This window comes from Cucurbita pepo, chromosome 1 (genome assembly GCF_057944985.1).
Source record: "Cucurbita pepo subsp. pepo isolate OVF chromosome 1, ASM5794498v1, whole genome shotgun sequence".
NCBI lineage: Eukaryota > Viridiplantae > Streptophyta > Magnoliopsida > Cucurbitales > Cucurbitaceae > Cucurbita > Cucurbita pepo.
The window spans coordinates 1,554,675-1,569,251 of NC_141798.1; the positions used below are offsets into that span (position 1 = coordinate 1,554,675).

The 14,577-nt window shown below is 35.7% G+C and overlaps 2 protein-coding genes and 1 long non-coding RNA gene across 5 annotated transcripts; 1 reads left to right on the plus strand and 2 right to left on the minus strand.

Annotated features, from left to right (window-relative positions):
- Window positions 1-346: 346 nt before the first annotated feature.
- On the minus strand, window positions 347-3,916 carry LOC147793761 (uncharacterized). Of its 2 annotated transcripts, XR_015420976.1 has the most exons (4): window positions 3,576-3,916; window positions 1,514-2,184; window positions 1,324-1,390; window positions 347-1,130 (listed from the first exon to the last, which is right to left on the minus strand). It is a non-coding gene; the product is annotated as an uncharacterized LOC147793761 (long non-coding RNA). The 2 variants fall into 2 exon arrangements; XR_015420975.1 differs by having other exon boundaries at window positions 1,324-2,184.
- LOC111778693 (pollen receptor-like kinase 4) lies at window positions 1,551-4,451 on the plus strand. The gene is made up of 2 exons (XM_023658669.2): window positions 1,551-2,789; window positions 3,607-4,451. The coding sequence occupies exons 1-2, from the start codon at window positions 1,559-1,561 to the stop codon at window positions 4,260-4,262; spliced, it is 1,887 nt and encodes a 628-aa protein (XP_023514437.2). The 5' UTR covers window positions 1,551-1,558; the 3' UTR covers window positions 4,263-4,451.
- A 139-nt stretch (window positions 4,452-4,590) lies between these two features.
- On the minus strand, window positions 4,591-13,600 carry LOC111778682 (uncharacterized). Of its 2 annotated transcripts, XM_023658651.2 has the most exons (13): window positions 13,196-13,599; window positions 11,799-11,872; window positions 11,243-11,326; window positions 11,008-11,088; window positions 9,362-9,442; window positions 8,430-8,522; window positions 7,365-7,544; window positions 7,144-7,211; window positions 6,984-7,035; window positions 6,340-6,393; window positions 6,157-6,249; window positions 5,773-5,839; window positions 4,591-4,845 (listed from the first exon to the last, which is right to left on the minus strand). In XM_023658651.2, exons 1-13 carry the CDS (start codon window positions 13,566-13,568, stop codon window positions 4,757-4,759), a joined length of 1,389 nt encoding a protein of 462 aa, XP_023514419.1. In that variant the 5' UTR covers window positions 13,569-13,599; the 3' UTR covers window positions 4,591-4,756. The 2 variants fall into 2 exon arrangements, with proteins under 2 accessions (XP_023514419.1, XP_023514427.1); XM_023658659.2 differs by lacking the exon at window positions 11,008-11,088 and having other exon boundaries at window positions 13,196-13,600.
- Window positions 13,601-14,577: the final 977 nt, after the last annotated feature.

The following is a 14,577-nucleotide window of genomic DNA, read 5'->3' on the forward strand; positions in this document are numbered from 1 at the left end:
CCTCCTCTCAAACCAGAATCTGTTGTAGACCCACTCTGTTTTCTGTCTATTTGTTTGCTGTCTATTTGTTTGGCTCCTTTCTTCCCTTCCATTTCAAGCAACAACCTTCCACTTTAGGGAGACTGTTTTTTCTCTTTAAGAAACAACTTAGGTTTGCCTATTTGTTTGCCATCTTTTTAGACCCACTCCATTTCCTTTTCTAAGAATGCCTTAGGCTTAATCATTTGCCTCATCCTGTTTCTTCTCTTCTCTCTCTAACCACTCTATCCTTCTCAATGATGTTGAAGTTGGATGGTACATACAAGCGTTTTAGGCGATTTTTTCCCTTATAATTTGAGGATAATGTATTATATCATAAACAGCCATGGTACTGCATCTTGTTGAAATTTAGGCTGTAGGTGAGGAATCTTCGCTGAGAAGAACACTGGCTATACATGAAGAGTATTGTTTGCAAACAATTGTTGAGGTGCCAGACATTCAACGTAGCTGATGATTTGTAATTTAACTTAGTAGTTCTAAATTATTTTTCTATACTGTGTTTTAATCTTTGTGTAGCCAAATTTCAAAACTAAGCTTTGGCTTTAAAATATATGAAAAGTAAATAACAAAACAAGTAAACTCACGACGACCTCTCGCGTCTCAAGTACATATTTTTAGATATGATTCACGTGTTATAGATTCTGTCACTATTAATTTGAACCTGTATCTGGAAATCAAAAGAACCGTCTTATTTATAATAATCTACCAAATGTAAACTCATCGTGTTTTAACTTGTATTTTTTCAAAATTGTATTCTTTGATACTTAATGTTCAAACTAATTTCAGTTTCTTTACTTGCAATCACGCCTAGATTCTTAATATGCACCAATTGCGTTTTTGCACCGAGAACGCTACAAGAAATGAAAGGCTACACCTTCGGTAGCAGCCAAAAAAAAGTTTAGTAAATTCCAATGCTCATCTTGTCTCATATGCTCTGCATTGTGAGCAGATTATACACATATTTCTTGTAATAGCTCAAGTAATAGCTCAAGTCCACTGTTAGTAGGTATTGTCCCCTCTGGTCCGCTACATATCGACGAAGACAAAAGCTATTAACGATGGGCTTGGACTGTTGCATTTCTGGTCTGTAGCTGCTTTTTCAAACACCAAAAGCAATAGTTTAGAATCTCTTTTAAAACCTTTTCCAATATAAACAAACTGACTTCAAGTTAAACAACAAAGTTCTCAAAGAAAGAAAAGAAATAAAATATTTGAACTTCCCAGAACACTCAAATCTCATCGATAAGTACAACTGCAAATGGACAGGTTTAGCATTCTTAGTACCTCTTCCGATCAAGCTGGATTGGAAACAATGTCAAACAACCAACCTTGTTTCATAGCTCGAATATCCCTTTTTCAATAGAAAAAAAATGGTGAACCATTCCCTTGTTTATATCTTTTATATCAATATAAAAATGCTGACCTGTTGCCACTGAACATAGTTTCGATCTTATCGACATCCTTTAATACAAACCTGTTGCCACTGAACATTTGCTCTAAGTTGAACTTTTGTTTAAGCATGGAGTTTTCTTTGTTCTTCATTACAGCCATTCTGTTCTTTGGTTCTGTTGTAGCTCAAGTTGATACTCTTGGCTTTAATGGAGATGAGAGAGATGCTCTTTATGCATTGAAGGCAACTTTCAATGACTCTTTCCTTAACAGAAACTGGAGTGGAACTCACTGCCACAACAATCAGCCTCCTCTTTGGTATGGCCTTCGATGTGTCGATGGCCGAGTAACGACGCTGTCGTTGGATAGCTTGGGATTGGTGGGGAATATGAACGTCGATGCGTTAAGGAAGTTCACTGAATTGTCTACACTAAGCTTGAAGAACAATTCCTTATCAGGGAATGTATTCAATTTCTCTTCCAACCAGAAGCTGAAGGCTATAGATCTATCATTCAACGTGTTTGATGGGTGGATTCCGCGTTCCCTTATGAGCCTAAATTCATTGCAGTCATTGCAGCTTCAAAACAACAGACTTATTGGTTCCATACCTGAACTCAACCAGTCTTCCTTATCAGTATTCAATGTCTCAAACAACAATCTCAATGGTTCCATTCCAAAAACAAAGGCTCTTCAGTCGTTTGGCTCGAGCTCCTATAGCGGTAATCCGGGACTCTGCGGTCGACCCTCTGATGTTGTCTGCAACTCAATCATAAAAGAGTCAGATAAGAAAGCAGCAGCACCTCCTGATACTAGTAAAGCCACTGAAGCGAATTCTTTTTCTAAACATCTTGTCACTTTGTTGCTAATTCTTGTTATTGTACTCTTTTTTGTTGCTACTCTATTGCTGCTGCTTCTCTACTTCAAGAAACATCGAGAGCTAAAAGAGCTTATGAAGCAAATAGGATTGAATGAAACAAAAGAGAAGAGAAATGAAAACTTGACAGATATCTCAGTTCAGAACCAAGGACCTGCAGCAGATGAAGGAGGAAAGCTCATCTTCATGGAGGAGAGTGAAAATTTCCTCCTTGAAGATCTTCTTAAAGCTTCTGCTGAGGGACTTGGTAAGGGAATATTTGGGAATAGTTATAAGGCTATGCTTGAAGGCAGATCGCCTATCGTCGTGAAAAGGCTTAGAGATCTGAAACCGTTGAGCGTCGACGAATTCATGAAGCAAGTACAAGTTATTGCCAAGCAAAGGCATCCAAATCTGCTTCCACTTGTTGCCTATTTCTACACCAAAGAAGAGAAGCTTTTCCTCTACAAGTATGCAGAAAAGGGGAACTTGTTTGATAGAATCCATGGTAAGCTCTATACATTCTCATTCTCTTGTTCCCTTCCATAAATTGTTGTGAACAAGTGTCCTCCTAGATATAGCTCAACTCAACTATGAGATCACACGTTGGTAGGAAAGGGGAACATAGCATTCCTTGTAAGGATGTGGAAACTTCTCCCTAACAGACACGTTTTAAAACCGTGAGGCTGACAGCGATGTGTAACGGGCCAAAGCAAACAATATCTACTAGCGGTGAGCTTGGACTGTTACAAATAGTATCAGAACCAGACACCGAGCGTTGTGCTAGCGAGGAGGTTGGGCTTCCAAGGGGGTGGATTGTGAGATCCCATATCGGTTGGAGAGGGGAACGAAGCATTCCTTGTATGAGTAGTAGACGTATTTTAAAACCGTAAGGTTGATGGCGATATGTAACGGGCCAACACAGACAATATCTCTTAGCGGGTTTGGGTTGTTACAAATGGTATCAGAGCCAGACACCGGGTGATATGCCAGCGAGGACGTTGGGCCTCCAAAGGGGGTGGATTGTGAGATCTCACATTAGTTGGAGAGGGGAACGAAGCATTCCTTGTAAGAGTGTGGAAACCTCTCCTTAGCAGACATGTTTTAAAAGTGAGGCGGATGACAATACATAATGAGTCAAAGTGGACAATATCGGCTAGCGGTGGCTTACATCAACTATTCATATGCATGGTTTGAATCTCATGTTCTAGATATTGTTTGGCTAAAAGATTACAACAGATAAGTTAAACCATGCATAAGAAAACATACGTAACTAAGGTAGAGTGTTCTTAACTTTAAAGAACGATATTTTTTGTCCAACGCAGGAGGCAGAGGTGTGGGCAGAGTTCCATTCAGGTGGCGTTCAAGATTGGTTGTTGCTCAAGGAGTGGCAAGGGCTTTGGAATTTCTCCATCTAAATACCAAGCCAAATAGCATTATCCCACATGGAAACTTGAAATCTGTAAATGTCTTACTTGGTGAGAATGATGAGGTTCTTGTTTCAGATTATGGTTTTGCTTCTCTTGTAGCCCTTCCCATTGCAGCTCAACGCCTAGCCTCATATACATCACCTGAATATCAACAAATAAAAAGGGTGTCAAGAAAATCAGATGTTTGGAGCTTTGGCTGCCTTCTTATTGAACTTTTGTCAGGAAAAATCTCATCTCACTCAGCACCAGAGGGTTCCCACGGCATTGATTTATGCGCCTGGGTGAACCGAGCAGTAAGAGAAGAATGGACAGCAGAAATATTCGACTCTGAAATAGCTTCACAAAGATCTGCTATTCCAGGAATGTTGAATATGTTACAGATTGCAATACGTTGTTGCAATACTTCACCTGATAAACGACCAGAGATGACTGAAGTTGTGAGAGAGGTTGAAAGTATCAGGCTAACAGAAAATGGAGAAGAGTATAGCTCATCCTTTGATCAATCATTAACAGATGATTCAATGTCAGGCATTGCATTGGATGAGAGATGAAAGATGCAGCCATTTCAAGCCAAATTATGAATAATACTTTACTATTATTCAGACTTTTCTTATGGCATTGAAATCCATTGATCTCATTTGATAGGTAGAGTAGATAAGGATACAAGGTTCTTACCAGAATTTTCACTCACAGAAGAAGAACACAAACCAATTGAAATGAATCACAATAATTAAAATCTGTATCATATGGTACTTTACAATTGTCAGAATGGGTTGTGGGGTCAACATAAATTTCTTCTATCTTATACTAAACTTGCTTTTCCCCCCATTTTTGTCTTTTTTTCCCTTTTTTTTTTTTTTGGGAGGGGGGGGGGGGGGGGGGGGGGGTGTTGGGGAACTGATTTTAACCTCAGTTTGGAAATGAATCTAATTCCCTGGAATGGAATATAAGAATGTTTTAAATCATGATACAATTGCATTTTGATTCTCAAATGAAACGTATCAGCTTGATCAAAACTGCACTAACATGGAAGAGAGCTGAGATATCAACCAAGTTTTCCGATTTCGACCTTCTTCATTTTTCTTTGACCGTGATATATGAATGCATCTACAATTCCTGCAACGCTGAAAACACCTGCAAACGGAGATTTGGTTTTAGCCATACCGTCGAGGGATAGTAAATTTAAGACATATGTCTACATTTCTCAACACTTGGATAAAGAACAATGAAAGGTAGGAGGAAATATGTTGATTCAAACGAAGAGTTAAATATCTAAAAAGAATAGTTTTGGAGGAATAAATGATTTCACTATAGAATATTGGAGGCTCTAAGAATGAATCCCCAGATGTCCATCCGGTGAAATGGGCATATTTTGTATCTAAGGAATTCTGAGACTCCAAAACACTTATTCTTTCAGTGTCCTCTCACTTAGTAGCTTTGGTATTGTTTTCAAGAGTTCATATTGTTGGGTCTTTCTTCGGTCGACCATAAGATGTCTTCCAAACTCTTCAAGGGTCATCCCCCCTTCTTTTTTAGTACTTCCATGCATCCTTGTTGAAAGCTGGGGTCTTGTGAGATTGTATTCTCAGAGCCCTTGCGTGGGAAGTGTGGTTGGCAAAGAGTACTATTTCAAGACTTGTTTAGAAGAGGCTTCCATTTATAATTCTCTATTGGAAAGACCTAATAAATATGGTTCCTTTTCTTTTAAGCATCCTTTATGGGTGTACTTCTCATAGCAACTCTTCCACTCTTCATCTATCAACATAACACTCTATCCTGGTACATAATTTATCTTCCGCTGAAAAAAGAAAGGCTTTTTCTAACAAAAAAAAAAAAGAAGAAAAAACAGAGGTCATCAAAATAACGTCTATTTTCCATCAAGAGAACAAAAGGAAGGAAAATGAGAGATGACTACATAAACGAGACCAGAAAGACAGCTCAGATACATTGTCCAATTGATGTATGGAGTGAAAGAAACCGTGTAAATAAACATATAAATATGCATGTATTTATTCTCAGGTCGAGAGGAAGAAGAGGTAGAGAAAGGACAGCATATGGTACCTCCAACTATGGCACAAATGTGAGTCATGAAGTGTAAAAATGGAACATGCTCCTCTGAATAGGTCACCTGAACAATGCATAGGAAAAAATAAGTCAAACACAGATTGCAATGTGTGGCACATATTATATGGAAGGCCTTATGGTTCACTTCTCTTTAGAACAAGTCTACACACATGCTTCATTTCCTACTTTAATTTTACCCCACTAAAAAATCTAAAAGTTTATGCTCTTCTTTTGAACTTTTCGTACAAATATGATCCACTCAAACAAGAACTTGATGACATTTAGCATCACCCATCAGTGCAGCTGAAGTTCCATTATTACAATGAAGAACATTATAATTTTTGTTTTGAGGAACACTTTGCATGTAGATATATTACCAACCTTAACAGGAGAAAGATCGTAGTAAAAGAAAACTCCGGGTATAGACAGAGAATTTCCGAACTCCACACTCTTGAAATGCTCCGTTGCAGAGTACTGCACAGATTCATTGGTATGAAGTTCAGGGCATCATCCAAGAAAAATTGTAATATGCATAAGTTCATTTACTGGGACTTTCAGCAATACCTGATTTGAATGGACAGTACGACCTCCGATGTCCGTGTATATAGTTGGAACCACCTGCAATTGGAGATATATTCAGAGTTCTTCCTAACAACTTTCAAGTATCAGCGAGAACATTGCACCCTAAACCCAAGTAACAAATACGATATGAGGATCAATGTATGCTGCTTTAACAGATCGGGGCAGTTCTAAACTACGGCACTCATCATACACAATAGTAAATGGACACAAGCTTCAAATTGTAATAGCATTTTCCCAAGTGCCAAAATTACTCCAGATGACGTTGGGATCACTGCAAATTGACGAGGAGTAATCCCCGAGAAGTGAATTCATGACTTGTCAATTGTATGACGAGAGGAAATGACTTTATAGGTTGGGATTTTCACCTTTGTGCGGATCCTTACCCACTCATCATAGCATTTAGTCTTAATTCCTAGAGTTTTTTTAATTATTTTTTTATTTAAAATTTGGATGCGGAGGTAGATTATGGTGTATCATCGTTCACTAGTAAGAATTCTGATCAGTAAATATGTCACGTATCTAAACAAAACTTATGTTCAATTTTGAAGAGAAACGGGATATTAAGAATGTCTATCCCTGGAGCAGGGAAACCAAACCCTACTCTAAACTAGGTTAAAGCTTCTTACCTTGACAAAGTACTGGTGCATAACATTCTGTTTATCATATTTCCAATGCACCCTGAACAAGTAATGGAAGCTCATCTCAGATAATAGAATTATTAATAGTACTAGAACCATTTCCAATGACTAAACATCTATAGAGGAGGCAAAAAAAATAAATAATTACCCATCAAGGGGATTTACCAAGCCATCATAGTGGTCGCCAAAAGCTAATCTATTTATTCGGTGACTTACCTGCATCATGCAGATGAAACTTAAAATGTAAATAAGGATGATAAATATATATCACAGCAGAAAAAAGAGATTGATTAGCAAACAATGCTTGGCTATACGCATGCCCTTTGTATAGTGTATTTCAAATTTACACAAGAAAGTATAAATTCATACATTGTAGTCGCTTGTTTGCAACGCGAACAACCCAAGAAAATTGAAACTTGACTGATGAAAGCTTTTTCCAGGCACAAAGTTGAAACTTCCAGCTACTTTATTAACTTCAAGAGATCCTTCGATATTACACCCTTCACCTTCTTCATCCTTTACCTTTTGTATAAAATCTTCTCGTTGGCACTAAAAAAATGAAAAGGCATATAAATCTTAATTGCCCACAAAAACAGATCACACGATTCACTTGTAGTTTGGAAACAAGACTTGTATATGCAGAGTGTGCCTTCCTCTGTTTCATGCAATGGTTGGTGCAAGCAAAAATTACTTGACTTTAAGAATAAGGACATTGAAAAACTTATAAATATGAAAGGGCCTTTTGCACATATAATCCCCTAATTAATTACAGCCATCTGTTCCTTGGCATTTGAAACCAATGCCTCAATCAAAAGTCAGTATTTATAATTTCTGATGAATCCAGAAACAAAAGGCGGAAGACAAATAGATACAAGATAGATAAGATGGCTGTTGGCCTTGACAGTATCAGTAGCATCGTATCACTGTTAAACTCCTTAGGGAGTTTGTCAATTTTACAAATCATAGAAGTTAGAACTAAGGGCATCGAAAAAACAAGAGATAGTAAATGGGTAACATTTGAAAATAGGATTTTTCTTCCTTCTCTTGTGAAGCATGGATAGTTTAGTGTGGGTAATATATTCATGTCCAACACACATCAGATACAACACCCGTGTTAGCACAGACACTAGTGGTATAACTTGAATATGGATCCAGCACTTATTAAGCATAACAAATAAACATAATATAGTAGTCGGGACAAAACAACAAATTTTCAGAGTGACATGCATCAAACTTGTTTCTCGAGCACACAAATGCATAAGTTTATTGATGTGCATCTTTTCCAACCTCTAATGAGTTTACAAGAAGAATCATGTTATTTTTCCTTTCCTGGTGGGGCTGCATATTTAAGTGACTAGCTACCTGGTTGCCTCCTATAGTCCTAAGTACACCATATAATATCCTATAAATGGCAATTATAACAATCTGATGTACCTGGTCTATCAAATCTTGATTAGTAATAGCCCAACCTTTCTTTCTGTATGCTTCACGAACCTCTTCACATGAATTACAACACTCGTCATCTGACTGCAAACAAGATAAGGGGAGAAAACCCTTCACATTTCTGATAGAAATTTCAAGAAATATGCGGAACTTTAAAAAAAAAATCAAAATCAGCAAAACGATAAATGATGTTCATTTCAGCAATATGCCAGTCACTCATAAAAATTATATTTTCTGAAGATACAACACATAAGACATGAAAAGAATACCAATGCTCCAAAATCCAAGATGAATAACAAAATTATACGATAGCTTCTTACCAATCTGAAGTGCTATAAAGAAAACCAAGGCAATGGAAACCAGAAAGGATATCTTTAATAATAATAATAATATCAAATTCTTCAGAGGCGCCTGCCTTTCATGGCTTTATTCCCTGGCTGGTGTTTCTTGGTAAATCTGACGTTGAATCACAGAACATTTTTATTCACTGTCCATTTGCAAGGAGGTTCGAGAACAGTCATATGAATTCCTTCCGCTGGTATTTAGTTTCTACTAGTAATGTAAAGGGTTTTCTGTGCACTATGTTGTTGGGGCATCCTTTCGAACATGCAAAGGCTTTGTTGTGGTCGAAAATTGCTAGGGACTTCTTTTGGATTCTTTGGAAAGAATGAAACAAAAGAGTTTTCCAGGAAACAGAAAATACCTTAAAAACGTTCTTGGAACTTGTTATTTATTATGCAATCTCTTGATGTAAATTGTCCAATCTCTTTGCTTCTTACACATGCTTCTCTTTTAGTTAATTGAGAAAGCCTTTAGTAAACAGCATGGATTATCTAACCAGAATCATAATCAAAGCAATGCAAAGAATAACTGCAAATTGGAAAAAAAAAACTAAACAAAGGATTATAGAGGACTAAAAGTACCGATTCTGCTCCAAAACATGAACCACAGTATGTTTCATTGTGCTCCAGCCTGCCACCATGCCTCTGCAACGGTTTCTCAATCTGTAGTATGAAAAAACAAAATTGAATAACAGAAAGAAATACCAATAGCCAAAAGAAAATTTTACGGGGAAAAAAATAAAAAGAATAATTGAAACTTTTTCTAAAATAAGAAACCAACAGAAGAATCCAGGAAAATAAAGAATCCAAGAAATCGTTTTATCTCCACAAGATGAGCTGGGGAGAAATATTACTTTTTGTAAAGGAACTTCAGACACACGAGTTTTATCTTTTTAACTACTTTGTCATCCCTAAGCTATCTCAGAAGATGAGAAGATATACAATGAGAAGATAAAGAACTGGTCTGGATATTGGAGAACTAGGGATTTGTCCTAGCAAGTTTTTGGGATATTTTAGCAGGGTCAAAGCATTCTTCCTCGCGAATTGTTAATATGGCTTTCGAAGATTGAAGTTATGTATATGGTTCTGAATGCAATTTATGTTCGTTCAAAATCATAAAGTCCATAAAGCCAGAACATCAGGAAACGTATAAATGAAGGACCAGCTATTCCATACACTTTCCGAAGAATCAATACTACATATCACATCAAAGAACTGGAAAATTAGAAAAAGGTGTGAGAAGTAAAATGATATTAAAAAAAGTGCACCACAGAGCAACACATTGCATTATTAGTTAGGAGACTAGTTCCTCTTTGGCATTATGCACCCTCCTTTACATCCTCTCCCATTGTAGGAGGCCTCGATGAAAGAAGTTTGGAACACCACCGACAACTTCTGGGACCTTAAACATCTCTCTCAAGTTGAAGACACTTGGAAATGGTCCCTCAATCATAGTGGTCAATTTTCTACCAAAATTTTATTTCTGATATGGGAGACTAGAGGTATTTGGAAGGACAATCATCCAAAAAAAAAAAAAAAAAATGGAAAATCTCTCATAAAGCCATCAACACTAAAGATGGCCTTAAAAAATGTATGCCTTTCTTGGCCATATCCCCTTGGTGGTGCTCATTTTGTAAGGCTGATGATGAATCTCAGAACCACATTTTTATTCATTGTCAGTTTGCTTGGAAGTTTCGGGACAGAGTTCGTGAATCCTTTGGTTGGCAGCTGGTTTTACCTAGAGATGTGAAGGACCTTCTTATCATAACTCCTTACAGAATTCCAAGGCATTGTTATGGAAGCACATCACTTGGGCCTTTTTTGGGTTCTTTGGAAAGAAAGAAAACAAAGAGTATTTTTTTTAATAAAGAGAAACCTTCTCAGTGTTCTTTGGTCTTGTCATTTATTATGTTCATCTTGGTATAAATTGTGTAATCTATTTTCTTCATACTCTAACGCTCTCCTTTAAACAACTAGGAAAGCCTCATGTAATCATCATGGATTTTACATCCCTTTTGTAAATTTCATACATCAACAAAATCGTTTCTTAAAAAAAACAAAAAAAACAAAAAAACAATTCTGAAACCTCATATGATCAATTATGGACGAAGTAAAACATTATAGCAAATGCAAGTGATACCAAAAGCCTGGCATATAACCATGGAAAAACAGATAACACAAGTAATAAATTTTTGTGGGCACAAACCATCACAATACACCCTACTTACCTTAGGGGCACCAATGTTATCTGGTCTGGCTTCTATGATTTTGCCATGATAGTCAGTTCTTTTTTTGATTATATTATGGCTCTGACAGAATAGCGTATACAAGCATAAGAAAATGTGAGACTACATTGAAGTATATAGTGAGATACTAGCTGAGTTACATGATAGAATGGTAAAATAATACGAAAAAAAATAGTCAGAGATCCAGAGACAGAGCACTGATGCTTGCATCACATACTATATCAAGATGTTGCTCTCCACTGACATCTATGGCATCAATACTGAGTATAGAACATGGAATCGCAGGAAAACTCATATCAAACTGCACCAACAAGAAAAGGATAAGGTTTGAGCCCATAGAACAAAGACGATTAAACTAGGTCAAGAGGAACATAAATTGTAATTCACATTTATACAGTTTGTCAATTTTAAATATAAACCTATTTCAAAAGCAATAGCTCACATATAGGTAAGAAGTCGATTAGTTGAACGACATTAAAAAGACAATATCTAGACTACAGATAAAGTTTTTCCCAACCCACAACTACCAGCATTGGGAACAGAAAACTAAACAGTTTCCACATTCTTGGAAATTTAAAAGGACTACCAATCGAAGCTTCATCTCCAATTCTATCTTTTAGTTGAACCACATGGAATAAAAAAATTCACAACCTCTACCAAAGAAGGGAATAGTTAATGACTTAAAACCTTTTAAAGGTGAACATTAATCTAAAGTTAATGCATGTACAGAGGAAGAACAATATAGTATCATTGCCACAAAAAGCCATAATTACATTTATGTGTAACTTTCCCCCCCTTGATGTATCTACGATGAGCCTTGTCTCAGTTTTAGCATGGAGGTACAATCCTGCAACCACACATCACAAATGATGGTCATAAAAAGCTTCAAAAAATAAAAGGAGATATAAAACCACGTAATATTAAATGGCTTAATATATACTTTCAAACTACATAATAGCTGAATTGTCCACTCATACAAAAAGTAGAAACCAAACAGGATGCCTTCAAGGTCCAACAAGAAATTGTTGATCGTAGCCCATGAAAAAGTTCATAAAATGTAAATGAATTGTCTCCATAAAAGACAATTACCTCCAAAAAGTCAAGTTTGGGAAGGAGCATCATTGATGTCACTTGGAGGAGGTGAAAAAATTAGGACATTTTACCGACTCACTGTACTCATAGATCTGAAGTTGCATAAGTCACTTTAAGTACATTTAAAACCCCTCAAAATGTTAGTGATCTAACTAACGTATGAGGTCCTATAGCTTTTTTATCTTAAAAAGTTTTCCACATTAAAACTTCTTTTGCCTGCTTCTAAACCATAACTCCTTTAATTTCTGGACTACCCTTAAACTTACAGAACAATTTGAAAAGAAAAAAAAGTAAAAAATCAACCTAGTCAGATACACGAGTCACTAGATTGCTTAAAGTCAATCATTTGACATCAAAAGATCAATTTGTTTAGGCATAAGATTTCTCAATTACATCATTTCATCAAGTAGTAACTAAACTTTGTAGAAGAAAGAGTTGAACCCCCACATGTAACTCTTCAGAACATCCTAGAAGAGAAGAACTTGACAGATTTTCAAATATGAAATAACCTTTGGCAGAGGATAATTTCTTCTATCATTGATGATTGGATTAAAGGTAAAGGTGAAGGGCAAACACGGGCTTCTCTAGATTTAGGTCATGAAACCCATTGGTAAATAATTCCTAGAATCATGTTTGAGCCTGATATGCTTCTATGAATAATTGAACTGCAAGGACAATGAAAGGGGCACAAAATGAAACTTCTCCTACCTACCTCTGCCAGTCAGGATAAACTGTATTAAATGAAAAAATGTTATCCTCAGGCCCCTAAGATGGCTGGTCTCCCAATCACCCACACCACATTGCAATTTAACGTCATAATGAACAGCCATAAGAAGACCGAGAAAGGGCAAATCGCTAAATCAACATCAAAATATTCCCACCAGATTAAATAGCATCCAGATTTCACAATGTACAAGCAAACCACAACTCGAATATACAATTTCCCAAGCTCCTTCCATAACTTTCCGATAAAATCAAAATCACGTCCAATTCAAATTAGAATCGAACCAAGCCAGATAAATGGCGGGTAGACGAGACTTTCAGAGGGAAAAAAGAAAGAAAAAGCACCGGAACATACTTAGCTCGGAGAAGAAGAGGAAGAGCATGATAAAGGAGGAAGCAATGGTGATTATGCCACCAGAAAAGGTCCGCCTGTAGAAATCTTCATTGATTTTAGGGTAAGCATCCAAATTCCGGAGCCTGTTGAAAATGGCATCCATGGCTTGACGAAGAAAGGCAACAAACTTGGAAAATTCCACCGTCCGGAATTCGAATTCCAGAGAAATCAGATGAATATTAACATATATAGAATTTGATTTGACTAAATCAAGAAATGTCTGAATGCCGGAGAGGTCAGTAATTACATAGATTTTCCGTACGCGATTTGAGCTTCGTTGTCGATTTGAGTTGCTTCGCCGAATACGATGAACATACGGAATCCATTGTCGCATTGTTTAGCGGACGACATCGTTCGCGGTATTGCCGAATTATTTATTTTCTAATTCTGTTTCATATAAATAAAATTTATAAAAAAAATATAATAGAGTATTTTACTAATATAATTTCTAAAAAAATTAAATTTTAATATTTTAATCCTAATAAATTTGTTTTAAAATTAAGATCTTTGTCTTAGCTAATTTTTTTACAAAAAAAAAAAAAAAAAAAAAAAAAAAAAAAAAAAAGATTTTTTAGAAACTAAAGTTTCAAATTTTTTATTAGAACTCTAAACCAAATTATTAGGATTTAAATATGTTTAAGATTTGTAAGCATGTTACAATATTAAAATTTAATTTTTTTAGAAATTATATTAGTAAAATACCCAATTATATTATTTATTATTAAATTTATTAGATGTTTTAAATTTTTTAATAGAAATTATATTGAAAAATAAAAATTATTTTTTTTTTTTTACAAATAATTCTTCATATATTATATATAAAATAAAAAAAAAATCCTCAATGTCGAATGAAATAGATGGTGCGCACTAGAAATAACTTATACAATAACGAAAAACTTACCGTGTACCAATGTCATTAAAAGTTTAAGATTTTCTATAACATTTTTTTGTAGCTTATTTACGAAAACATTTTATAACATTTTTTTTTATATTAAAAACATATGTTAATATAGCTAAAATAATATTTATCTTTTAATAGATTAAAACAGAATCTTAAACGGTAATTAAAAAAGAGTCGATTATCATATATTATTTTATCTGCCAAGCATAACTCTATCAGATAAGGCACTAATAATCCTACTTACACGACTCATGACGGTTTCAGGTAAATTACGTTCGTAGTGTTCATAGTATTCATTGGAATCCCCACCCTTATAGCCTTTGACAAGAAAAAAGGCTCTAAAAATGAATGCTCATAGCAAACCAATCCTCAAATAGATATCTACTTGGGGTAGGAACAAAAAATGACCATCAGCTCTTAATACTCAAAGGCCACAAGATAT